The 26,528-nt window shown below is 43.9% G+C and overlaps 2 protein-coding genes across 3 annotated transcripts in view; one reads left to right on the forward strand and one right to left on the reverse strand.

The window, feature by feature from the left end:
• LOC120246756 overlaps positions 1–26,528 on the reverse strand; it is a 619,236-nt gene that overhangs the window by 180,545 nt on the left and 412,163 nt on the right. The window lies entirely within an intron of this gene.
• On the forward strand, positions 5,126–17,982 carry LOC120246764 (caspase-12-like). 2 transcript variants are annotated; one of them, XM_039254386.1, is made up of 10 exons: positions 5,127–5,672; positions 6,574–6,822; positions 8,096–8,158; positions 11,638–11,729; positions 12,126–12,299; positions 13,130–13,364; positions 13,763–13,909; positions 16,673–16,782; positions 17,164–17,283; positions 17,827–17,982. In XM_039254386.1, exons 1-9 carry the CDS (start codon positions 5,666–5,668, stop codon positions 17,260–17,262), a joined length of 1,176 nt encoding a protein of 391 aa, XP_039110317.1. In that variant the 5' UTR covers positions 5,127–5,665; the 3' UTR covers positions 17,263–17,283; positions 17,827–17,982. The 2 variants fall into 2 exon arrangements, with proteins under 2 accessions (XP_039110318.1, XP_039110317.1); XM_039254387.1 differs by lacking the exon at positions 17,827–17,982 and having other exon boundaries at positions 5,126–5,672; positions 17,164–17,284.

Raw genomic sequence — 26,528 nt, forward strand, 5'->3', positions numbered from 1 at the left:
GGGAGAGAGGGAGGCACAGACTGAAACAGGCCCCAGGCTCTGAGCTGGCAGTCAGCACAGAGCCCGACGCGGGCTTGAACCCACGAACCGTGAGATCATGACCTAAGCGAAAGTCGGACGCTTAACAGACTAAGCCACCCAGGCGCCCCGGAAATTTTTCAAGAAAAGGAAAATTAATACATGATAAAGCAAGAAGCTGAATGGATCCATAAACATTCAACAAATTATTTTCTTTCTTTTTTTTAATATTTTTATTTATTTCTGGGAGAGAGAGAGAGACAGCGTGAGCAGAGGAGGGTCAGAGAGAGAGGGAGATACAGACTCTGAAAGAGGCTCCAGGCTCTGAGCTGGCAGTCAGCACAGAGCCCGACGCGGGGCTCGAACCCACGAACTGCGAGATGATGACCTAAGAGAAAGTCGGACGCTTAACCGACTAAGCCACCCAGGCGCCCCTCAACAAATTATTTTCTGTTTGTCATATTTAGCTGCAGAAAAGGCTAGTAGACCCGAATGGTTGTAGACATGTTTTACAAAACTTCTAAGAAACTGATGAGCTATACTTTACATAAACACATCCACATAAAAAGAGAAGTACACTTCTTAAGTTGTTTTACAGGGCTTCTCCAAAACTGAAACAAAATTAAAGAAGAAGAGAAGGAATTAGAAAAATATTCGCTGATTTCTCACCAAGTTCATGTAAAGATTCTAAAAAACATGCTAGCAAAGAAAATCTAGCCATATCTGAAATAATATTAATACTCATTAACCGGTATTTAATGATACTAGTATTTACACTAAGAATGGGTTACGGTCTAATAATAGACATATTTATGATAGCGTCCCTCAAAAAAAAAAACCATGAAAAAGTAGACACAATAATTTTAAGAAGTTATAAAGGCATTCCGTAGTATTCAGAGTTAATTTATAATAAAAAATAAGGGCACCTGGGTGACTCAGTCGGTTGAACACTGACTTTGGCTCAGGTCATGATCTCACGGTTTGTGAGTTTGAGCCCAGTGTTGGGCTCTGTGCTGACAGCTCAGAGCCTAGACCCTGCTTCGGATTCTGTGTCTCCATCTCTCTCTGCCCCTCCCCTGCTCATGCTATTTGTCTCTCTCTCAAAAATAAAATAAAAATAAATAAAAATAAATAAAGATTAAAATTAAAGCCTTAGAAAGACAAGAGAAAAGCAATTCCTCAATTTAATGCATATATTTCATTAAAAGCCTACCAATAAAATTAAAATAGAGGAAAAACACTTAATATGAGAAAACCTGTAGCCTTCTTATGCAGAAGTATTTGAGTATTACCTTTATATAGTATATAAGTAAAAAAGATTTCTAATCAATTTTGCACTAGAGTTCCAAGCTGAGAAAGCCAAAAGTAAAAACTATGGAATACAAGAAATAAAATCATTACTGTTCTTAAAAAATATGATTTCATTCATTAAAAATCTCTTCAAATTAATAATAAACTCCTTGGATTTGCAACAGTTCAGATCAATATACAAAATATTACAGTATTCTTGCAAAGCAAAGATCATCAGGAAGTGTTTGCTGTTTTAAAGTCTCTCTTTGCAATAAGGAGAGAACATCATAAGATACTTGAAGATAATTTTAAACAAACAGTTGCAAGGTATATATGGAAAAAATAGTTTACAAAATCCCCGAGTGACATAAAAAAGATTTAACTACCTTATGAGATATATAATCATCACTGATTAGAAGACAAATAACTATAAAGCTTTCAATTTTCCACCCAAGTTAATCTATAAACCCAACAAAATAACAAAGAAACTCTAACAGGGTATTTTATTGAACTTAATAGGTTATTTACACACTTGGTTTGGAAGGTGAAGTAGTAAGAACAGCTAAGAAAGCAATTTTCTTTTAAGAGGATGGAGATTGCCTAAATATAAATCAAGACATGATATAAAACTCTATGAAAGGAAACAAAAACAAACATGAGCTACAGGGAGTTCATCAAGATAAAAAGCTTCTGAATAGCAAAAAAAACAACAACCTATAAAACTAAAAGGCAGTATATGAAGTGGGAGGACATATTTGTAAATGACGTATATGATAAAGGGTTAGTATCCAAAATTTATATAGAACTTATCAAACTCAACACCTAAAAAAAAAATAATCCAGGTAAGAAATGGGCAGAAGACATGAAAAAACATTTTTCCAAAGAAGACATCCAGATGGCCAGTAGACACATGAAAAGATGCTCAACATCACTCATCATCAGAGAAATACAAATCCAAACCATGATGAGATACTACCTCACACATGTCAGAATGGCTAAAGTTAACAACACAAGAAACAACAGACATTGGCAAGGATTGGAGAAAGGGAGCCTTCTTACACTTGGTGGGAATGTAGACTGGTGAGGCCACTCTGGAAAACAGTGTGGAGGTTCCTCAAAAAGTTAAAAATAGAACTACCCTATGATCCAGCATTTGCATTAGGCATTTATACACAGAATACAAAAATACTGATTCAAAGGGCACATGCACACCAATGTTTATAGCAGCGCTATCTACAATAGCCAAATTATGGAAAGAGCCCAAATGCCCATCAATGGACAAATGGATAAAGAAGATGTGGTATATGCATACACTGGAATATTATTCAGCCATCAAAATGAATGAAATCTTGCCATCTGAAACAATGTGGGTGGAGCTAGAATGTACTGTGCTAAGCAAAATAAGTCAGTCAGAGAAAGACAAATACTGTATGATTTCACTCATATGTGGAATTTGAGAAACAAGAGATGAACATCTGGGAAGGGGGAGGAGAGAAGAGAAGGAAAAAAACACAAGAGACTTAACAGAGAACAAACAGGATTGATGGAGGAAGGAGGTGGGTGATGGGCTAGATGGGGGGTGGGCATTAAGGAAGGTGCTTGTTGGGGCACTTGGGTGGCTCAGTCAGTTGAGCATCTGACTCCAGATTTCGGCTCAGGTCATGATCTCCAGGTTCATGAATCTGAGCCTCACATGGGGCTCTGTGCTGACAGAGCCTGCGTGGCATTCTCTCTCTCTGCCTTTCCCCCACTCATGCTCTCTGTCTCTCCCTCAAGACAAACACTAAAAAAAAAAAAAAAAAAAAAAAAAAAGAAAAGAAAAAGAAAGGAAGGCCCTTGTAGTGATGAGCACTGGGTATTGTGTGGAAGTGAAGAATCACTGACTTCTACACCTGAAGCCAATATTAAACTGTATGTTAACTAACTAGAATTTAATTTTCAAAAATGAAACTAAAAGTGAATTCAAAGATGATAAAAAAAAAAGGTGCATAAACCGGAAGGACTTTTTAAAATGCACAAAATCAGTAAAAGATCCATTTACTCAGGAAACCTACAAATATTCGACAATGACCATATGTCAGGCAGTAGGCATTGAGAACAAAACAAAGTCCCTTCTTCGTGGAGCCTGGAATTTAATGGGGGAAGAGAGACAATATATAAAAATGAAACAAATAGATAGTTTATCAGCAGAGTAGACCTGATGTAGAGAGGGAGCCCATCATGAGAAATGTGAAGGAAGAGCATTTCAAACAGAGGGAAAAGTGAGGAGAAACGACCTGAGACAGGAACTTGGTTAGTGTGTTTGAGCAGGAGCTCGAAATTCATGGGCAAAGAGAAGTGGGGGAGAGTTAGGACATTAGATCAAGGAATTAACCAAGTCCAGATCATATTGGGTGCCATTCCTATAAAAGACCTTTCACTTTTACTCCAAGATAGAAAATTATAGACAATTTTGAGCAGATGAATGGATTAAATCATCAGAGGTATACTTTAGCAAGCTCACTCTGGCTCCCAGGTGGAGATGAGAATGAAAAGCAGGAGGCCAAGGGAGCCCCAGAAAGAGGACTTACGAGCCTATGGCAAAAATTCAGATGTCATGGTCGTCCAGATCTAGATGACAGAGGTGAGGCAGAGGGCAGCCCTTGTGTTCCGAAGCTAAAGGCAACAGATCTGGAGAAAATGAGAGACCGAGCATAAGAATTAAACGTTCTACTCTTAGACACGAGAAGAATAAAATGGAAAGCACTCTAACACGTGGTAGGTTTGGGGGGACAGAGGCATCTACCAGGCACCGAAATAGATGCCCATTGGATACTGGCTATATGAGCACGGCGTTCAGGGGGCAGGCACGGGCTGGAGGGGACACTTTTGTGCTGTCCTCCTATATATAAACAGTATTGAAAACCAAGATGCTGCATGAGGCTGCTCAATCAGGGGGGACAGAGAGAGCAGAGGCCCCAAGATGGGAATCAACTGGCCGAGTTCACTAAGAGAAGCAGCCCGTAAATCATGGGAGAAGCAAGGCAGGCTCGTGATTTGGAACGCAAATGAATGAAGGGTTTCTGGAAGAGGAGCAAATATCACTTGGAAAAGCTCCTAACATCAAAAGAATGAGATTGTTCCAAATGTGCTGATTCTTAAAATGTCTCTCATATATTGTGAAGTTGCAAAAAGCAAATTACTCATGATATGAGGGAAAAGTTAGAGGTAAATATGTGTTTCTCTTTCTATTTGTGAATAGCAAACTACCCCCAAACTCAGTGGCTTTAAAACAACAAGCATTTAGTTCACAAGCGGATCAATCATCTGTGTGGTTCTTGTCGTCTCTGGGATTTTCCACGTTTCTGAGAGCACCTTCACACAGGCCAGGAATCTACTGATATTTCTGGGATCTCTTATGTATTTGTAAAACATCTGGCTTTGGAAAGCCTGAAGCTGGTCTCAGATGGCCTGAGGCCACTGGGCTCTTCCCCACGTGATGTCTCATCTTCTAGCAAAGTAGCCCAGGTGACCCAGAGAGGGAAGTGCCTGGTGCATCTGAAGACCCGGGCACAGAGATGTGCAGTGTCCACTTACTGCATTGTGATGGCATGACCAAGTCATAGGTGATCTTACAGTCAGAGCAAAGGGTACAAAGACACTTGAGATGCAGGTCATCAATAACACCAGCAGTGTATGAATGATTTTGTACAAGCACAGGAAAAAAACTTCCAATGATGCGAGCGAAACATATAATGGGGATTACTTTGGAGTGTGAGACTATAAAAGGTGGGTGATCTTATTTTGTTTCATAGAGATTTTGTTGTTTAAAAAAATTTTTAAGTAAAAGAGTCAACAAAGAGAAATATACACATTTTCCCAGAATCGAAAGCACACAGATCAGGAAAGAGAGAAGAAAGGTCACTCGACTGGGTTTTTAAAAACAGTGACAGAGGGTACCACTGTTTGTCAGTTTCCAGCTCAATGTAAGCCTTGTAAACTCACATCTCTCTTCAGGGGGCGAGCGGACCTTATCCAGGGAGACCCCTCTGCCATTTGGTGGCTGAGGGGTGGCACCGAGACAAACGAGGGTCGATTTGACTTATTAACTGTGTCAAAATTAGACCACAAAACAAAACAGAGCAACTGTGTGATAGGAAAAAGAAAAGACAGGCTTTGCTTCCTGTTTTTCAAAGGAAGTAAGGTGCATATCAGAACAAGAGTCAAATTCTCTCTTTGCGAAGACAGAAGGACCCGGCAAGCTGTACTTTCCCACTGAGAGTTAGCGAAGAGCAGCCGCATGCCAATCCTCTGAGAGCACAGGAAGACGGCTGCTTTCATTTTCACTACCTTTCCTGCCCAGAGAGCCCGAGCAGCGATGGCCGGTGAGTGGCTCCAGTTTTCTGTTTTCTGTAGCCTTGTCTGGGGTCATCCAGGAGGAAGGGGAGGGGGAGAGGAGGAGGGTCCATGAGGAGGCTGCCCCCAACGCACAACTGTTTGACTCTGGGGACATGAGGGATGGGGGCTCAAGGCAGAGTCGCACGTCCTCTAGCAGACCAAGTATTTTGGTGATAAGTTAGATCTTCTTGTAAAAAGAACGAGATGTAAAAACTCTGGAGCGAACTTCTTATAACTTTGCTGTGATTATAGCCTTTTTGGAGAACTCTGACTGACTGAGCGTTCTTACCTGTTTTACTAGCGTCCTCATTAGGGTGAGGGGCCATTTCATTTTATGTCTCTGCTCTCCGTGTGACCTCTCACCAACAGCAGTGAGCAAGCTAGCCACACTGTGTTCTCTCCGTCCCCGCGGCCCCTCCTCGGAAAGCAAACACGCATCCTTCCCTAGATGCTAATATGTTCATGCCTTACTGGTACATATATTGATGACAGCGTGTTTTTGAATGAGGTGTTGATAAAAGTGACAGGAAGTAAAGAGATCATAGGTGATACCAAGATGGAACTCAGTCAGCCATCACTAAGCTAGTCAGAGAAGCTGCTTTCTTTCTCTGCGCCTCAGTTTCTCCACTCATACGAGAGCACAGGCTTGAGGGCGATGGCTACTCCTCTAAGTGTGGTCCTCAGACCAGCATCTTTACCATCATCTGAGACATTGGGAGAAATAAAAATAATGCACTCCACCCTGGTCACTGAAATCACATTTCCGGGAATGAGGAAGCTCTACTTACTGAGCTTTCAGATTCTTTCGCATGTTAAAATGTGAGACCCATGGACCGAGAAACCATTATCTAAAGTCTGTTCATACCTAAAATCCTATTGTTTTCACAGACAAGAAATCAACCCAAGATACAGTCAATGAGATAAAGGGCATTGCCAGCAACATGCTGAGTAGCCTCATTGACGGCTGGAAGGAAAACAAAGTGTTAAATAAGCAAGAGTTACGAACATTAGGGAAAAGACTGAATGTCATCATGGATAAGACTGAAGACCTGGTTGATGATTTCAGTGAGAAATCTGAAGTAGTAGGAAAAATATTAATGAACCGTGTCTTCGGTCCCAAGAGCCAGGTAACTTTAGGTGAGTATCTTGAGTCAAAGAACTATTAACTGATTGCTTATCTGCTCTCCTTACGCGGTCTCTGTGTTCTTACTTCTGTTTGCAAGTGGAGAATCAACTATCCACACGTCTAGTTGCAGGACGATCTTACTTACGACTGCAGAACGCCCTGCTCTGGCCCAGACCCTCTGCCAGCATCACCTTCTCCTGCTGCATGCTTCCTTTTCTCTTCAGCAACTGTCCCCTTCAATCACTCCATGGCCTTTCTTCGTCACTGTGCCGTGTCTACCCCGCTAACGTGTGAGCTCCATGAGGCATGGATCTGCGTCCGCTTCCTTCATGAAGATGGCCCAAGCTCCTGAAAATGGCACTTGACACATCAGGTGCTGAGTGAACATCTGCGGAATGTGTAAATGGTGCTGGAGCTCCAGTAAATTCTGGGACAGTCTTTACCCAGCCTGTGGCACACTGGCCATAGGCTGCGGACTCGAGAGTTATTCCCAGATGTGAAATGTTCAGTAGAAATAAAACGTCCACCCTCTTCTGCTCAGCTGTGGCTTGGCCCAAGGAATAAATCTCTGAGCACCTAGACTTGTCCTTGTTAAAGGAGGGCAGAGGGACTGTGAGGGGCAGTGGAGCATAATAGGTCTTTCTCTCTGAAGCACGGCTGGCACACGTTTCCTCTCAAGGGCCGAGAATAAACATTTTAAGTATTTTGGACCAAACGTTCTCTGTCACAGTGACTCAAATCTGATGCTGTGGCATAAAATTAGCAATAGACAGTAAGTACAAAGTGAGTGCGTGTTCCAATAAAGCTTTATTGGCAAAAACCGGTGTGGGATGGAGTCTGGCCTGCAGGCCACACTTTGCTGACCCTCCCTTAGAGTATGATATATACAGGAGTGTGCTCCTAATGCCTAGAACACCCTTTTGGGATTATTTTGCTGTTTCTGAAAGACTGCCCAACTTCATAGAGATGTATACTTTCCTTCCTGAGAGTGGAAAATGCTATTGCAGAAAAGCCTTGAATACAGAATTTGATTATTCCTGAACTTACATAAGCAGGAACATAATGAGCTCCTCTTTGTTTCACGGAAGCCCTGCCTCCTCCTTCACTTGGCAGAAAGGCACAGGCCTCAACAGCAAACCTGGAGCTTCGAAAAGGAACCAAATTTCCATGCTTCATAGGGCAGCCCCATGCTACGCAGCGTCCTTTACTCGTGAGCGCACGGGAAAGAGACTCAAGTATGTAGGTGCTAGTTCTGCTAACAAATCTTCTTTTCAATTATTTCAGAAATTCTTGATGAAAATGTGAATGATGAATCTGGGAGAATCAAGTCATCTTCCTCTTCAACAGGTAAGTGCCTTCAAGTCTCACACCACAATGAACAGCTTTAGAAGTATCCACAGGCATGGCAGTAAAGAGCTAGGAAACTAGTGCATTCAGTTACCACCTCTGGAAATAATCTACAGAGAAGAGGACAGATACCTAACTTCTGGCTCATTCCACTTCAGAACCTGAAATAATCATGAAGAAAGCAAAGAAAAAGGAAAATGCTGAGTCAGCCCAGGCACCTGATCTCCCCACAGTGGGAGCCATCAAAGCAAGTAGCTCATAGAAACCCTCAGACTGCACTCAGGGTAAGGTCCTATGTTACAGGGGCCCTAAGTCACTGGGAAAAGACCACTGAGTTGGGTTAAGAAACTCTGGGTTATTTCTAACTTTCCCCCTATCCCCAAGTCACAAGTAAGGTCAACACTTACATCCTGCTCTTCCACTTTCTGAGAATCTGGAAGTGAAAGCAAACATCATGAATTGGGGGAGAAGGTTGGGGGCACCACCATGGGTTCTACCTAGGACAGGCAGCGTCCTGGATACGTGGTGACACTAGGTAAGCTGAGGCAGACAGAGAGGCCCCTCAGTGCAGCAGAAAGAGAGCTGAAATAAAACCCAAGCGATCTCTGCACTGAGCCCATCACTGCCCCTGACTCACCACGTTCCCTGGTAGAAATGTCCCAACTTTTCTGAAAAGCGGGAAGTATCCCAACTCATATTTTTCAATGAGATTACTAGCATTCATAAAGATGCAAAAACACGTCCAAGAGAGATCAACTAACAACTGCACAAACAGAACAAGGATGTGGTTAAGAAAAACACTTTCACAAAAAGCACAGCAGAACGAATCACACGTACGGGGTGATCACTAAAGTAACTGATAGATTACTGAGCCACGTTAAAGAATCACAGCATCGAGAAAGTGGTTAGTGATGGTGTTGCGTTTTCAGTAGAATATTTTCAGAAGTTCTGGATAAGCCTAGAAAGGCATAAACACTTTGCCCTCTTTAGTCAGTCTTATCTATTCATATATCCGTATGTATATATGCATATATTAGCTGAAAGCCTACCATAGGCTGTTCTCATCACTGTGTTTACAGCAGGAATCAAGATAAAGAAAGATCCCGCTTTCATGCAGTTTACAGTGCAGTGAAGGCACATATAGAGTCAGCAGGACCAAAATACAAGTGTAATCTGGGGAATGGACAGGAGAAAACAGGCGAGGCACGGGAGCCAGGAGGAACTGCTGTGAGAGCTCATCTCATGTGACACTCAGTACAATCTGAACCATAGTGGGGAGCTGTTCCACACTCTGAGGCTACAGCATTAGCTTTAGTCAGAAATGGTCTTTTGATGTCACAAGGTCAACCCGATGGCAGAGTAGGAGATTAGGGGGACATGGTCAAAGCAGCTGCTACGGTCTCAGCCTGGAGCTACCATACTATTTAGGGCCTTTTAGAAAGAGGGAGAGTGTTTGGGTCATATTTGCAATAGAGAGGCCCTTAGAAGTTTTTAGGTGGAGGAGTCACAAGTCGTCATAGTGTCAGAAAGGCCAACCATGTTCAAATGTTTCAGTTAAGAGATCCTAGCTCCTGGATGGCTTTGTCATAATTGGGAGGATGACATGTGGTTAAATCTGGAGGTTTTTGAATGGAGAGTCCAGAGAAATTATGCTGGACTGGCTGTGGGCTAAAGAAGGAAGAGTGAGAATCAAGGATGCTTCTGCATTTTCGGCAGGCAACTAGGTGAAGGGTACGAGGAAGTGAGATAGAAAGAAACTTGTAGTAGAGAGAAATCTGAGGAAAAACATATTTGTAGGAGGGGGCAAACCAGGAGTCCTTCTCTGTACCTATTTACTTTGTTGCATGGGTCACACCCAAGGGTCGATGTGAAGAAGCAGGGAGATCCAGCCGCACTGTTCACAGAGCCACCAGGCATGGGAGTAAATCTCGGGACAGACTAGCACAGAGGCAGTATTTAGGGTGATGTGTCCGGAAGAGGCCGCTGTGGGAGAGACGCTCACAGAACATCAGAGGGTCCAATGTAGAAAGATCCAGTCTTGGAGGTGTGGGGGAAGTGCTGGAGCCGGCCGAGGGCAGCGAGCCTGAGAGGAGGGCACTACACGCAGGGCCTCAGAAGCGTGGCGAACCCTGTGCAAGGACGGAGGTGTTTTCGACCACGTGCAAATGCTCAAGAAGCAAAAAATGGTCAGTGGTGACCTCGATCGCAAGCACTTCAGTGGTGAAAATGACAGCCAGGGTGTACTGCACGAAGAAAGTAAAATGAGAGGTGAAAAAAGGAAAACAGTGAAAAGAGACGCCACCTTTAACGGACTGTACTGAGAAGCGGGGCCGGGAAACGCGTCCAGAGCTGGACGGGAAGCCGCGTGCAGGGGTGGATGTGTCACAGATCAAGGGAAACCAGGCATGTGACATGCCAGCGGGGAGAGCACAGCAGGGGCAAGAGGGGGAACAGATGATGCAGACGACGGGGCCGAAGGACGGTGCCTGCAGGTGGGAGGAGACAGAGCTGGGGCGTAAGAGAGTCTGCGCTGGGACAGGAGGAAGGTCGCGCCGTCCTCTGTAACGAGAGGGGAAGGACAGCACACACGCAGGCGAACGAACAGGTCTGTTGGTTCAAAAGATGAAATCATTCTGACCCGACAATCCTGGAAGGAACAGAAAGCGGGCGTCCCTATGGGAGAACTACAACACGAAAAGCGGTAGATACCTGGTGGCTAGTTTCAAGTACTAGAAGGTGACTATTCATTAATAAGCAGTTATAAACTTTTCACCTGTGCCAGATAGTCATTCTGGACATAGGCAACAGAGATAATCACATCTATCCTGTCCCAACGAAGCCTGCCACACGGGAAGCATAATTAAGAGAGATTACTATCATGGTTTTCATGGGGACGTTTACATAAAACAATGGAAACACGAGGAAAGAAGCCCTACACGTACTAGTGAGCTTTCACGGGAAAAGGAATTAGACATTTGTCTGGACGGTTCCAATGCATGCAATACATACCAGTGCTTAGAAGGCTCACACTTTAGGATCCTCAGAACTGGTCAAAATGCTTCAGAATTCTGCAGGGTCTGTTGGAGACATCGCACTGGTGGTAACAACACAGTAGGGATATTTCAGCGGAATTAAATAACTGAATAATGACTTGACCAGACCACATGACCATTAGGCTTCCTTCCAAATTTTAGGGAGTGTGTTTGTGTGAGACTAACATGCTGGGATTGAGAGATTAGTCAACGTCATGACCGCTGACAAAAACAAAAATTGTCGGTGGGGTAAGAAGCAGAAACAAAGACAGAGTACTGAAGATTTCTGTTTTTGTCATTTGTAATATGAGATGACTTTTTTTTGTTGTTGTTATAATAAGCTTTTTGAAGGAACGGCAGTAAGCATTTCCAAAGAATGAGAGCCCAGTGAAAAGACTGCCAGGAAGTGGGCCCTTCTCCTTAATGACTAATTTTTTTCTCTTATAGTTTTTCAGGAAATCCAGGCTTCCCAAACCAACATGCTGAGGCTTGGTCCTTGTAGCCATTTTGAGGAACCAAAGGCGGTGAAGGCACATGAGGTAATACACGTTGGAATAGGGGCACAAGGTTGTCCACTCACAACATACTGGGAACTCACTGGAAATTTTCGTTCGTGTTACGAATGCCTTAGGATCAGCCCCAAAGGCAGAGAATGTTATTCAATCATGTTATCTAATTAAGGGGCCCTTACGTCACATTTCCTCTCTGTTTCATCCCATCGTCAAACACATTTTAAACTCCTCCCCACCAGTGAACCAAAGTCAGGTTCCCCGAGTGTCTACTCAGATATCGTACACGTTTTTGGTCTGGCCTCTTGTTAGTGAGTACGTATTTCCATCCGGAGGTCTCTAGCCATCCCACGGCCTGCTTGTATAGGATTTGGAGGCAAAAGTGGGCAGGCCGGGTGCAACTCACTCTCTGTCCGTTAATTGCAGATATATCCAGTGATGGAGAAGGAGAGCCGAACACGCCTGGCCCTCATCATTTGCAACAAAAAATTTGATCATCTTTCTGAGCGACTAGGCTCTGAAAAGGATGTTTCGGGGATGCAAGACCTGCTGGAAAACCTTGGATATTCAGTGGTTCTAAAGGAAAATCTCACCGCTCTGGTAATGGCCCAGGAGAGTGGGATGGGTGCCTTCCCTTCCCTTTTTCCTTCCCTTCCCTTTTTCCTTCCCTTACCTTTTTCCTTCCCTTACCTTTTTCCTTTCCTTTCCTTTTTCCTTCCCTTCCCTTCCCTTTCCTTTCCTTCCCAGACGTCTTCCTTAGCAGTTTCACGAATACAGTGCATGTTACATAAAGTGTGTTTCTCTAGAGTAGGCATTCCTGACTTCAGCCTCTTCCCAGGCACATTCTGAGGCCAAGACTGAGAGGGCAGCAGTTCACTAAAAAGGCTGCTCTTTCTAATGTTCTCGATTTGGGAGACACACATCCCTTGAGATTCTACGTGAGACACAACTCTGAGGCCTTTCTAATTTCAGTATCATGTGTACGAATGTGAGGCCAAGTATGCAGTTAAAAAAAAACAACAACAAGTTTTGCACGCACATGTACACAGAAGAAGTTGTGATTCTGGCTTTGTCCACAATGAATACCATGGGTGGCTTTGGCCAAACCATTTCCAAGGACATCTGTCACCTCACGTGTCTCTCCCTACACTCCACCTCCTAGCGTCTCCCCCAGTCTAAGGATCTACTGAACACCACCGGGCTACACGCTGTATGAAAAAACCCTGCTAACTTTTCCATTCTATATGTCTAAGTTTCTGGCTTTATTTCAGAACATAATTTCACGTACAATTCCAGTCTGTCCGAATCTTCTGATCCCTCACTTTCTGCCCCCTCTCTCCCTCTCGAGTGCGTGTGTAAACTCCCCATTCTGTGTGAGCACAAAGTGTACATGGCCAGCTCCCAGGGAGTAACTGTGGAGACTCTTTCAGGAAATGAAGGCCGAGCTGGAGCAGTTTGCAGCCCGCCCAGAGCACCGCTCCGCAGACAGCACATTCCTGGTGTTCATGTCTCACGGCATCCTGGACGGGATCTGTGGGACCAAGCACAAGGACAAAGAGCCAGATATCCTTCATGACGACACCATCTTCCAAATTTTCAACAACCGTAAATGCAGGAATCTAAAAGACAAACCGAAGGTCATCATCACACAGGCCTGCCGAGGCCGTGAGTCAGAGCTGGGGGGCCAGGGGGTGGCGTCCACTTTCTTCTGTGATGAGCCTGGCGTCCAGCCTGAGCCTTCCCGGGGCCGAGGGAGAGAACCCACACTGTACAGCCACACTTGGGTCCGCCCGTGAAAGACACGAAGCCTGTATCATTGCAGACAAAGTGTTAATACGCTACAATAATAGCACAAGTCCCGATCATCTCAGACTAGGTTCTTCTAAACTTAAGTGGGCTCTGTGTGGTTCCCAGTCAGTGAGGCCTTTGTTCTAGCAGGAAGATACTTGCATTTTTAATCCATTCCAGATGGAAACGTACTGGAGTAAAGATATAAGGGCTAAAAGATTTTGTGTGTGTGTGTGTGTGTAACACCTTTCGTAAGACAAGGGTGTCTCTCCCAGGAGGCAACGGGGCCGTCTGGGTGACGGATGTGGGAGAAGCGTCTGCATGTCCAGACAACGAGCTGCCGCTGCGCTACATCTTCAGCGATGCCATAGAAAAGACCCATGTGGAGAAGGACTTCATTGCTTTCAAATCTTCCACTCCACGTAAGTGACTTCAGAGAGAAGTTTCTCGATCTCCTGTTAGTATCCAATCTGATCGTGAATATAAGAACAACTCTTCCCTCTTTCCCTTTTAGGCAAAGACGAGATTTAAAATATGGAGATTTTTAAAACTAGAAAGCTAGAAGTCTTGATTTTGGAGGAAACATTCAAAGTAAACCAGAGTTTTATGAGGATCCAGTCTTAAAATAGTCTAAGTAGAAATCAGAGTTGTTTTTGTTTGTTTGTTCAGACAGTAATGGCACAGAAACCCGTTTCAGTCTCATGGGTTGGTCTACCTCATCACCTGCTAGCAATTAAACAAGGCAATCAGTAAAACTGAGGTACTTCACACATTCCAGAACCTCTTGCATTATCATTTAAATCTAATCATAAAAATGGTTAATATTTAAATGCATGACTTCAACATCATGCAGCCAACGACTGAAAATCTTTCTCTGGCAGGAAAGACAAAGTAGGAGATAAAACACAAGGTATGGCAAGCTGATCGTGGTCAAACCTGCAGAAAAACCTATTTAACAGTCACCCACGGTATTGGGGTGATTTGGAGGACCAGAGCCATTTCAGGAATCTAGTTTACAAAGTCACAGTTTTAAGTCCTCTATCGTAGTGATTACAAACTTCGATGTGGACAGAAATCCCTTGCTAATGAGATTACCAGGCAGGGTTCTGATTCAGTGGGTGTGGGAGGGCACTGAGATTGTGCCTTTCTAGAACACCCTGCGGTGCAGCTGGTGCTGCCCGTCCATGGCCACACGTGAGCAGCAAGGGACTGGAGGACCCTCTGAGTGCAGTCTGGGGGAACAAGAAAAAGGCCGTGCAGGGAACAGCTGTTCTGTACCTGGAATAATCATACTTCTCTTTGTTTTACATATTAGAGTTTTAATTAACACTTTATTTGAAAGAAGAGCTCTATACTTTTAACGATTAAAGGAGTTAAAAAGGCACATATGGCCTGATATATATCTAAGAGACTGTTTAACTTACTTAAGGAAACGAAGTCTAACATGTGAAGCTCTTGCGTTCATTTTTGCACATGTCACGATCTGCTGAGATGGAGTGAGCACAGGGCAGAGGATCGCAACTGAGGCAGACGTGGTTACTGAACCTCAGGGAGCGTATGGTTGGGGAAGAGATTAACTCAGGGGGAAATATACACCCCACATGACACAAATAGATACCGACTGTTGACTGCGCTAAGTGCTTTGAGAAAAAATGTGTTGAAAGATGGAGTTAACTATGTCAAGGGCAAGGGAGGGACATTCCAGACAGAAAACGCACAGAGGGCCTGGGAAAGAAAGGAGCCTGGAAAACAGGGCCGGTGTGTCTGGAGCCGGGCGTGAGTGCCGAGAGGGAGGTTGGAGAGGTCGGCAGGGGTCGTGCGATTTGGGGCCTTGTGGCTTCAGGAAGGATTTGGTCTTTTCTGTTAACATACTTTATTAATAATATTAGTTTGTACTAATAGCAATAGGAAGTTTTGGTGAAACTTAAGCAATGAAATGGTAAGATTCTCATTTTTATACAACCACTCTGGGGATTCTGTGGGGAATGGGTTACAGCACAGCAGGCGGAGACACCGAGGAGAGTTAAAATGTTACTGCAGTGTTTCAGGCCACAGGTGGTAACAGAGTCTGGGAGACACAGCTGCTGAATCCAGAAGGAATTAGTATATAAAATGTATAAAACCCGGTGTTTAGAGGATGTGGCAGGTGAGTAGGAAGGGATGACACAGAGGACTCAAGGGACGGTCGTGGTGCACTCATGAAAACGGGACTCGTGCTAGGAAGTGTGAGGGGCCTCTGGCATACTGCAAGATGAAATGGACAGGTTACAACTCTGTGTACTTCAGAAGAGAGATTGGCATTAGGATTCAGGGAGGGACCGGCCCGAGAATTATGTCTAAAAATGGATGGAATTATCCAGGAGCAGAGAACAGACTGAGAAGAGGTCCTGGAGCTGAGGCTCGTGGAATGGTAGAGGTCAAGATGGGAGGAGAAAAGAATCTTCTGCAGGCTGGGCTCAGAAGTTTCTCGTCTATGGATAAGAAAGAAAAGTAAGGGCACGTGTTGTCAGCGTGGCCAAGAAAACATCCGTTGGACTTATGGCCAGGTTTTGACTCGAATGAGAGTGATCAGGTGAAACCCAGTGAGTGAATGACTTGGAGGCCTCGGATGGCCCCGGGGAAGGTGCGCTGGTAGAGTCGGTGTGGTGGGGAGACAGCAGACAGGGGTGGGCGGGCGACCAGACATGAAGAAGGTGAGGAGAGACAGACCGGAGGAACGTACTGGCGAAAAGCAGGAAGGGACGGGAAGGCAGCTGCAGATACAGTGACCGTTACGAGACTATTAGCTTTGTGATGATGGGAGAGATTTGGTCACGTCACAATGGTAACGGACGTTCACGATAAAAAATGGGCAACATATTAGAGTAGGAAACCGTACAGACGAAGAAGAGGTCCGGAATCGAGGAATGGCACGGAAGGAATCAGGTTCTTTTCCACTACTTGCAGTCCAAGGGGAATAACTTAGGCTCTGCCTCAGAACGTGAACGGGGCTGATGAATGAGGGTCCACGATGGCTTTCTCTGGGCCCGCTGTGGAAACCCGAGGTCCCAGCTGTATCCAGACATCCCGTTCTCTCTCCTCCAAGGCACCCAAAGCAAACTGTGTCCAAAAGCTCGGACTCTAAGAGTCTTCCACGTTTACCCAAAGGTCACGTCTCCCAATATTTTAATACCTTTTATTTGCAGATAATGTTTCTTGGAGAATGAACACAGATGGCTCTCTCTTCATTTCCCAGCTTATCCGCTGCTTCAAAATGTATTCTTGTTGTCATCATTTGGAGGAGATTTTCCGAAAGGTAGGGGTCTTCCTGTCTTTTTAATGATGTAACCATGAAACCATTTTCGATCTTTTCGGGGTGTGTGTGTGTGTGTGTGTGTGTGTGTGGAATCCTGAATGCTGTTCTGCCATCTTGACATGGTTATTTAAAGAGGAGGTTTGGGGGAAGTACTGCATGGAACCAGGGTGAGTTTCCCTGACTCTGACAGCCTTGCTTATTCAGAAAATGCCTGAAGATACTCTCATTCATGGATGTACTATATCCAGGGAAAAGCTAACCGTTTCTTCTGTGTATACCACCTGGCCATAGCCTTAAAACATAACACAAACTGTCAGTCCTGAGAGAGAAGTCCAGATTTCCCTTTTCGGAAATCTCTCAAGATCTTCTTCCCTGCCTTAGGTTCAAAATTCATTTGAGACTCCAAATATAATTACCCAGATGCCCACCATTGAGAGACTCTCCATGACACGATATTTCTACCTCCTCCCTGGGAATTAAAACTCATACACAGCATTTCAGGTAAGTATTGCCAAGAAGTGAGCTTGGGAGCCCCCTGCTCAGAGTCTGTGCATCAAATCCAGACAGAATGGAGAATGGTGACAGAGTGTAGCTGCCTAGTACTGAGTCCCGTCCCCATGTTCTTAATGACCCTTGGTGAAACCCTGGTTTATATGAAATTACAAGACATTGTAAGTCAAATGGTGCCCTCTGGTCTTCATGCCTCTCGAGGACCTATCTAGTGAGTGGAAGATCTAGTTCCGAAGCTGGTACAAAACAACTGGATGCTCATATACAGCTGGCGTGTGGCGTCCTCCAGGGAAGTCAGTTTGGCTGAGTCACATTCCTCCTGTGTTGGTGATGGAGCCTGCCTGTACCAGAGTGTCAGCTGGGGGCTGCTGGGTCTGCACCGAGGCCATGAGGCCCTAGTACGGACCTCCCCTTCTGGGCAAGACAGGCCCCTAGTCCTTTTGTGAAGGCACAACTCATGGTAGACATCAATTCTGTTTACACCTTACCTCCTATAGCCCCTTTCCTTATGTTTTCTTCTCTCTACTTTTCCAGGAAAAGTGAGCCATTATGTTCTGGATGAATCTGCTACTTTAAAAGGTGAATGCTTGCTCGTGAATGTTTTTATACCAAACTTCCCAAGTGCCCACCCTCAACCAAGGCCAAGTGAAAAATCATTGTCATATTGTTGCTGAATTAGTACTTAATAAAATTTTTAAAAAAATTATGTGTGTTTTCTCACTTTATTGTAAAGGTAAAACATTTTCATTGCAAAACAAACTTTAAGTATAGAAAAACATTTAAACATATTTAATGAATAAATGGTTACATTAGTAGATGTCCTGGTATTAGGTTAAAATCAAATTCTCTGGATGAAATCTTTTTTGTTATAGAGGATCATTCATGTACTCTCCATTTGAAAGAATACTACTAATATTTAACTTGGAACATTATATTATAGATTGGAATCTCATTTATTTTGACTCATTTCTAACTTGGCCATAGGATATTTTTTTCTTAATGTTTTTTAAAATCTATTTCTGAGAGAGGGAGAGAGAAAGAGAGACAGCGTGAGCAGGGGAGGGTCAGAGAGAGAGGAAGATATAGAATCTGAAATAGGCTCCAGGCTCTGAGCTAGCTGTCAGCACAGAGTCTGACGCAGGGCTCAAGCCCACGAACTGTGAGATCATGACCTGAGCTGAAGTCGGATGCTCAACCAACTGAGCCACCCAGGCGCTGCCCCTGTCCCCCCCCGGGCCATAGGATATTCTTGATAATATTTTTTAATGAACTACAAGTAGTATTTTTTGTGATCCCTAGAATGTGAAAAATCTGAGTTCACTTCCGAGTTCATCTAAAAACATATACAAAGGCCAATGTGAATTTATTCCTTAGTAGTATTTTTTATTATCAAAATGTTGATATTTGAAAACCATTACCCCTATATATACACATCTGTATATTCATTATTTTAACTTTCAAACTATAAAAGAAAGCCAATGTCTATAAGCACGGAGAAAAAATAAAGCTTTATTTTGTTTGAATCTTGAGAACAGGAAGATTATGCAAAAATATCCCTTTAGAATTGAACGTTACAAACAGGGAAGTGAAAATTAAGTGTTCTGCAAGATGATTTATGTTCTCTCCCCTCCATCTTGAGGTCTGGCTCGCTCTCTCTCCACAGACACAGATTCACAGATCCATCTGGAAACCTAACTGTGTACAATATTCTATGACCTGCGCTTGTGTTTATTTAAAATTACCGTCTAGGATTAAAGGGAGATGTGAAGCATCCGTAATACACACAGGGGAAGCTTAAGAGGGTGGGCGAAGGTAATGGAGGGCCGATGGGCGAGTCTCCTTCCTGTCCCTCTTCATTGAGACCTTTAGATTCTGAAGGTCAGGTCTCCGGACATTGGAGCTGCAGCTCTTAAGATCGACAAAAGTGCAGCCCAGGCAGCTAGAAAGAGGAAGAGCCAGCAGAGCAGACTCAGGCCCGCTCCCTTTCAGGAAGTCTTCTCTTCCTATAAGCCAAGAACCACCACTGAGTCACAAAGTAACTCACAGCCACCCAGAAGTTGAGAAATGAAGTGATTATTCCTTAAAAAATGAGCAGTTTCTACTAGGAAAGGGGGAAAAGCAGATATTCGGTCCCTCTGACCTCTGCCAGACACTGCTTTCACATTCGATGGCTGCCTAATACTGGATTTAATGGATGGATCGGAATGTATTTTACTAAGTTTGGTAATTTCCAAGTGTGTATTATCTTATGCAATTTTATAATAAAAATTTCCTCATAAATATATCTTTAAGTTTCTCTCTGCTAATACTACTGGAATAAACTCTCAGAGCTAAAAGGACAGAATCAAAAGTATTAAGATTCAAATTTCCTATGTAGAGTAGTGCTCAAAAACTTGTCTGAATATGTACTTCCCCTGAGCTGAATGGAAGATGGCCCATTTTCCTGTATTTTCATCAGCACAATGCATAATCTATCTCGTTAATTTATCAGGTCCCAGATGACAATTACTCTGATTTTTATTTGTTTGCTCTCTAAACTTGTTAAGCATCTCGTCCCCTGCTTCTACGGCACTGCACGCAAGCTGAATGTTAGTCAGCTGGCGCTTTGTCTTGTCCGCCAGCTCCACACAGGGTCAGCCAGGGACTCACAGGAACGGTCACTGGGCCACCTCTCTGGCTCCAAGCCCAGCCAGGTCTGTGCCTCTCACCTGAAAGGCACGTTCTTACCTCGGAATCTGCTCGACCCTGTGCCTGAACCAATCGCCCCTCTCACCCCGTAACTGCACAACTTACCACTACCCTTTCTGAAGTTTCCGCTAAGTTAATCCCTTAGCAGCGACCTCACTCCTCTAAATGACTCCGCCAGCCTTCTCCTGCCCATGATGCTCCCAACGTCCTCACCCTTCTTAATTATTTTTCCACGGTACTGATTACTTATGACACACCACATAATGTAGCTACTATTTATGTGCTCATCTCATCCCATGAGATTATAAGCACTGTGAGGGCCGTGACTCCGTTTACTTTGTGACGGAATTCACAAAATTAGAGCTGTGCTTGGCACAGCAGACACTCAGGTTTCGACCAGAAGAAGGAATCCATCTAAAAAAACCATGCTGCGGACCCACAGTGATAAAACATACAGTATGTTTCTCCAAAAGGCTTTGCAATACAACCTTTTTCTTTGACGATACAAAACTTAGGCTTTGGCTTAGTTGGGGATTCGGTTTTTTTTGTTGTTTTTTGTTTTTTTTTCATATTTTATCAAACCTACTCATTTTTTTCTAGATTCTTCTTTGGGAACAACTATTATTTGTGTGGTAAAAATTCATAATGCTTTCTTTCCTTAACAAACATCTTTCCTTCCATAAATAGTGTATGATTGTTTTCTCCCTGATTTAATAGCAGCTGCTGGGAGTATCACGGTGAAACAGACAGATATGATTGCTGCACATACAGAGCTTCTGTAAATAGACGTCTAAACCACACTGCTGTCTGAACGCTTGTGTCCCCACAACATTCATATGTTGAAATTTTCCCTTAAAAATGTTTGTTTGTTTATTGTGGGGGGTGGGGGGAGAGAATGAATCAGTCGCAGGGACAGAGGGAGGGAGAGAATCCCAAGCAGGCTGCCTGCTGTCAGTGCAGAGCTCCATGCAGGGCTCAATCTCACCATCTTGGGATCATGACCTGAGGCAAACTCAAGAGTTGGATGCTTAACTGATGGAGCCACCCAGGTGCCCCCATAGGTAGGAATTTTAACGCCCAGTGTGATGGTATGAGAAGGTCCCTGGGAGGTATTTAAAGGCCCTCATGGGTGGGATTAGCGGATGTAAAAGAGCCTCCCGAGAGCTCCCTGGCTCCTTCCTGCACGCAAGGACTCAAGGAGACTTCTGTTGGGCTTTCACCTGAACGTGCTGGCACCCTGATCTCAGACTTCCAAGTACTTTCTGCTATTTAGAAGGCACCCATCTGTGCTATTTTGCTAAAGCAGCCCAAATGGATCAAAACAAACGTCATGTTTTAAAGTGAACTAAGATTCTTAGTCGAGCTCTGTCCCTCCTTCTAGAACCACTGTGGTGATGGCTGGCATTTGGCACACACACACACCTGTCCTGGCCAGAACCTCGCTTTGCACGTTAATTACCTTCTCCTCCTCTACCCAAGCAATCAACCAGTGCTGTCAATTCTACCTCCTCATCTCCAAACCCATCTATTCTCCTCACACCCTCACCAATTCCCATCAAATGACCTGTCCCTGTCATGTAAAACAGTGCGTAGACTCATCCCTGGTCAACCTACATCCACGTGTGTCTTCTTCTGAAAAGCAGGCAGACCTCCATTAGAGAGACGCTGCTCTGAAAGGGCTGTCAGTCATCAGTTTGCCAGGTCCTTCTCTTCTGCAGAACGGGACAAACGCCCGTTCTCACGGTCCCCAGACTCGGTGATGTCCTTATTCCCCTCAGCTCCCCATCCGGAAGCCCATGTCCGCTGAACCACCTGCCCTTTCCTATGTCAGTTTCCATGTGCACGTACATGTTCTATGTGCCTACTCATGTGTAGAACATGCGTAGTATGTATGCATACTCATTGTCCTTTCCTGGACTGACTACATACCGCACTTCCAGAACACCAGCAGCTGTCTAAACCCTGATTACCCCTCATAATAGTACTGTTAACAACAACAATAATAATAATGAACAAACCCAACAATAACAGTGGCAATATGAGCAAGCATGAGAGAAAATATTCATCTGAATGTTTTTACTTATGCTAAGAACTTGGTAAAACATTCTTCTACAAGCTTCCTCACTGAAGATTCAGCTCATATCAAAGAAATTTTCTTTGATAATTTTCTCCCAACAAATGGGCACCCCCCCCCACCATGTTGTCATGTGTTCTGAGAGACAGTGTTTGTTAGACAAGGTCCACGCAAGACAAAAGACATCACTCCACAGGGATAAAGAGATTAAACGTAACACAGCGATTTCTAAGTCTAGTGTTCAAACGCTGAAAACGAAGAAAGGGGGTGTTGAGGGTACATGAAGGCCAAAATGCTGCCGAATCAGGATGTGGACGTCTGAGGAGGAGACTGGTGGAGTAGCCCTTGGTATGGGAAAGCCTGGACATGGGAGTCCCACGACGTAGACTCCAGACCTTTGCAGAAAGGGCCCCCCCGACTGCCTTCAGGGGGTGTGACGAGGTGGGCTCCAGGAGCAGTGGGACAGGCCCGGACCTGAAACCACCTACCTTCTCTGGAGGCAAGGCTCACTGCCGGCAGGAATCCAGAAACAAGTAAATTTTCCTTCTGTACTTATGTTTTCTTATCTCCTTATCTCCTCCTTTGCTCCTTATTGGCAGAACCTCAAAGGAGGGAGGCTGACCTGAGTAAACTGGAGTCTGTAGAATTCCAGCCCGAGTATCACAGAGTACCATGCCTGATGCTGTCCTCCGTAGCCTGTTACATTTATTTTGCTCCTCTCTCTCTTTTTTCAATGTTTCATTTATTTTTGAGAAAGCCAGGGCAGAAGTAAGGAAGGGGCAGAGAGAGGAAGATACAGAATCTGAAGTAGGCCCCAGGCTCTGAGCTGTCAGCACAGAGCCCGACACAGGGCTCAAACTCACAAACCAAGAGATCATGACCTCAGCTGAAGTCAGAAGCCCAACCTACTGGGCCACTGAGCCACCCCCCCTCCCTTTTGTTAATGTTTATTTATGTATTTTGAGAGATACAGAGCAAGTGCATGAGTGGGGGAGGGGTAGACAGAGAGGGAAAGAGAATCTAAGCAGGATCTGTGTTGCCAGCCCAGAGCCTGCCATGGATGGGACATAAACCCACCAACCCTGAGATCATGACCCAAGCTGAAATCAAGAATAGGATGCTCAACGACTGAGCTGTGCAGATGCTCCTTGCTCCTCTTCTCTTGATGCTACAGTAGTACTCTCATCACCATCAGCACCACCACCACAGCAAAATAACAGAGAGAAAAGTTGTTCATACCAGTATCATTTCAGGACTCAATCAAAAAACAAGCATCTGGAAGGTGGGTGAATGGTTCACGTAAGGTTGATGCTTCTCTGTTTTTGGCTAGAGCCAGAAGTCCACCAGGCAAGTAAGAGGTGACTGAAGACGGGCCTGAAGTGAAGGGGGCAAGACAAGCTGAAACATGCAAGGATCAGATAGACACCAAGGCAATGGCCAGAAGCCTCTTACTGTTTCTGAGCCTCCAACCTAGAAATATAGGTGTCCTCTAGGAGAAGCTCACACTGAACTCACGCTTGGATCTAAACATTCATCTGACCCAAGAAGTGCAAAAGCTCAAGGAGAAAGTCTGGCTGGACCTGACTCTTCCCCAGCCCAGCGTGTGAGTGGTGGCGTTCCTGAGCTGGAAGCTGGTTTGGGTCCTTTGCTGACCTTCCGTGTTTAAAAAGAACATGGCTGCTTCCAAATCTTCCAAATTTCATGAAAAATATCCTATGTGTATGACGCTAACTGAAAATTTGCATGGAAGAAGATTCTGAGAAACCTAGCTCTAGGTAGGCAAAGTTGACACAATAGAAAACTAAAAATGGGATCTGCACATAGTACAGTATAAATATGTATGCATATACGCTTACAATATGAATCACTGAGTTTCTCTTCCCTTCTGCATTCTTTTCCTAGATGCTATCATTCAATTTCATGGTATATAATATCATCTATATGTAGAAATATTCTCACTGTATGTATTCAACAGATTTGTCTCCTAAGTTTCACATTAATATTTAACTAATTACCAACTCACTATCTCCCTTGGAGCATAATTCCAAAATTGAATTTGCATACATTATAGGCATACCTCAGAGACCCTATGCGTTCAGTTACAGATCATTGCAATAAAGCAAATACTGCAAGAGAGCAAATATTACAATAAAGTGAATCAAATGAATCTTTTGGTCTCCTTGCACAGATGAAAGTAATGTTTACGCTATACTGTAGTCTATTAAGTGTGCAATAGCATTATGTCTAAAAAATGCAATGCTCGTACCTTAATTAAAAATACTTTATTGCTACAAAATGCTGGCCACCATCGCAGCTTTTAGTGAGTCAGAATCGCTGATCACAGGTCACCATACCAAATATGACAATGAAAAATTTTGAAATCTTGCAAGAATTACCAAAAGGTGATGCAAGAGACATCAAGTCAGCAAATACTCTTGGAAAAATGGTGCCAGGTTTTCTCCACATGAGGTTGCCACAAGCTGTCAACTTTTAAAAAAAAAGGTATCGCCCCCAGTCCACTCCTTCATTTATTCGTCTTCTACTCTTTGCACAGGCGTTTAGTAAGTGATACATGTATAGATACAGAAACTGGGGGGTTGCCGTTGATATCTTTCTCTCCTGCAAAGTTCCCTTACATTTGGTCACTTCTCTCTGTTGATTCCTCTCAAGTTTATCAACTTCTCAACAGCCTGTACTTTCAGCCCACAATGAAGACACCATCATTTCCCACCTGAACAACCACAAGTGTCTCTTAATGTCCTTAAAATATGCAAATGCTCCTTTCTTGTCGGGGGCAACAGTGGGGAATAGAAAGAATAGATTTTGTGATTATGACACTAATCAAATTAGATGGCTCAGCTAATGGCATCCTGTGATGGGGATTTTCTGTACGGCTGGGAATATTCAATTCTGCTGTAGAACACGGAACACAAATAGGATGGATGGAGTTCAACAGAGGTATTATGCACAGACAGTAATATGCCAGAAATTAAATACGTGAGTTTTAGGTAAAACTCATAGGAGAGGTTTAGTGTATATAATAAGAAATAACTTGTGAGATACAGAATTCATATGATTTAATATAGATAGTAAGTTAGTAAGACATACCCAAGATAGAAAAAACAGAAGATGCAATAGAACAGAAATATGCTGCTTAAGATACAGAGGGCTGGACAGAGCCACATTGTGATCACGCTGCCTTTAGACAAGAACTTTTCCAACTTGAAATTGGCCACCATTTGTTGACGCCCAATATGGTTCCAATCTGATCCAACATAAGCCCTACTTGAGAAACACAGGTAAGATCAGAGGCTGTTCAAGATGCCAACCAGCAGCTACGCTTGCAGCAAGAACACTTGCCTTACAACTCTTGGGTAGAGTAGGCGGGTGCCATTAGAGAGAGATTCTCCTCTGCGGCCCACCCTTGTTCCGACATCAACTCTAGTTCTCACTGCCAAACCATCAGTTGTGAAGGCTGACACGGCACGAAGAGCAGGGTCATGAATGAAGTCAACACCAGGACTCAGGGAGCATGGTCCTTTCAGCCTCTTCTTGCATTAAGTATATTAACTTATTTCATTCTTGCTTCTTGCTCGATGTTTTAATTAACTGGATAAGCCATAGTGTTTGCTCATTTTAATTTGGTCTGGAAGCCTTGTTGTATGACCTCTGGGACAGCGTGTTGATTAGTGTACTTCACAGCTACCACTGCATAAGGTAAGCCCCCACATAACAAATCCTTAACTAACAGAGTGGCCTTTGTCTTGGAAGAAGACATGGGGAAGGAGAGGCAAATGCTTCTCAGCACAAAAAAGCCAAGGCTGTTATTTATAAAATCAGGTTAAGACCAAATTAATAATATATATTTACAATCCATAATGAGACTAAACTATGTACTCTTTGGAGAAAATTTAATACACTTGGAACTGGTATTTTTGCCTTTAAGGAACTGAAGAGGAAATCCATCTTTAACCTTTACTGTTGGAGAGAATGAAGAAAATTCCCCATCTGGAGAGAATGGAGCCACTGGTTTTTATCAGAATTAGCAAAGCTAGGCAGAAGAAACCCTCTAGTGATTATCAGTCCAACATGTAGGTACCAGACTTTGAAAGAGCCAAGGAAGAAAAACAGAGCTTAGGACTCACTGGAGAGTTTAAATTTCTGAAGGAAGGCAAGTCAAAAAAATGCTGTTATTACAAGTGGGCTTGTGAAGGAAGATTTGGATTTTGAAGATAAGGAGAAAATACATAACTACCTGACATTTCCATAGGACACACATGGGAATCACAAAGGCACATGCACGCGCGCATACAGGTGTGCACCCAGGTGCATGCACACAAACAGGTTCAGTCACGCACACACATGCCCTCTCACACCCTGAGACGCGAGGGAAGGAAGGCACACCCCTGTCGTCTCTCACTTGGTCGTGATCTGTCCGGGCTTTCATTCTTGGGACCATTTAATCCTCTCCTGG

This window comes from Hyaena hyaena, unplaced genomic scaffold (assembly GCF_003009895.1).
Source record: "Hyaena hyaena isolate Hyena2069 unplaced genomic scaffold, ASM300989v1 scaffold_487, whole genome shotgun sequence".
NCBI lineage: Eukaryota > Metazoa > Chordata > Mammalia > Carnivora > Hyaenidae > Hyaena > Hyaena hyaena.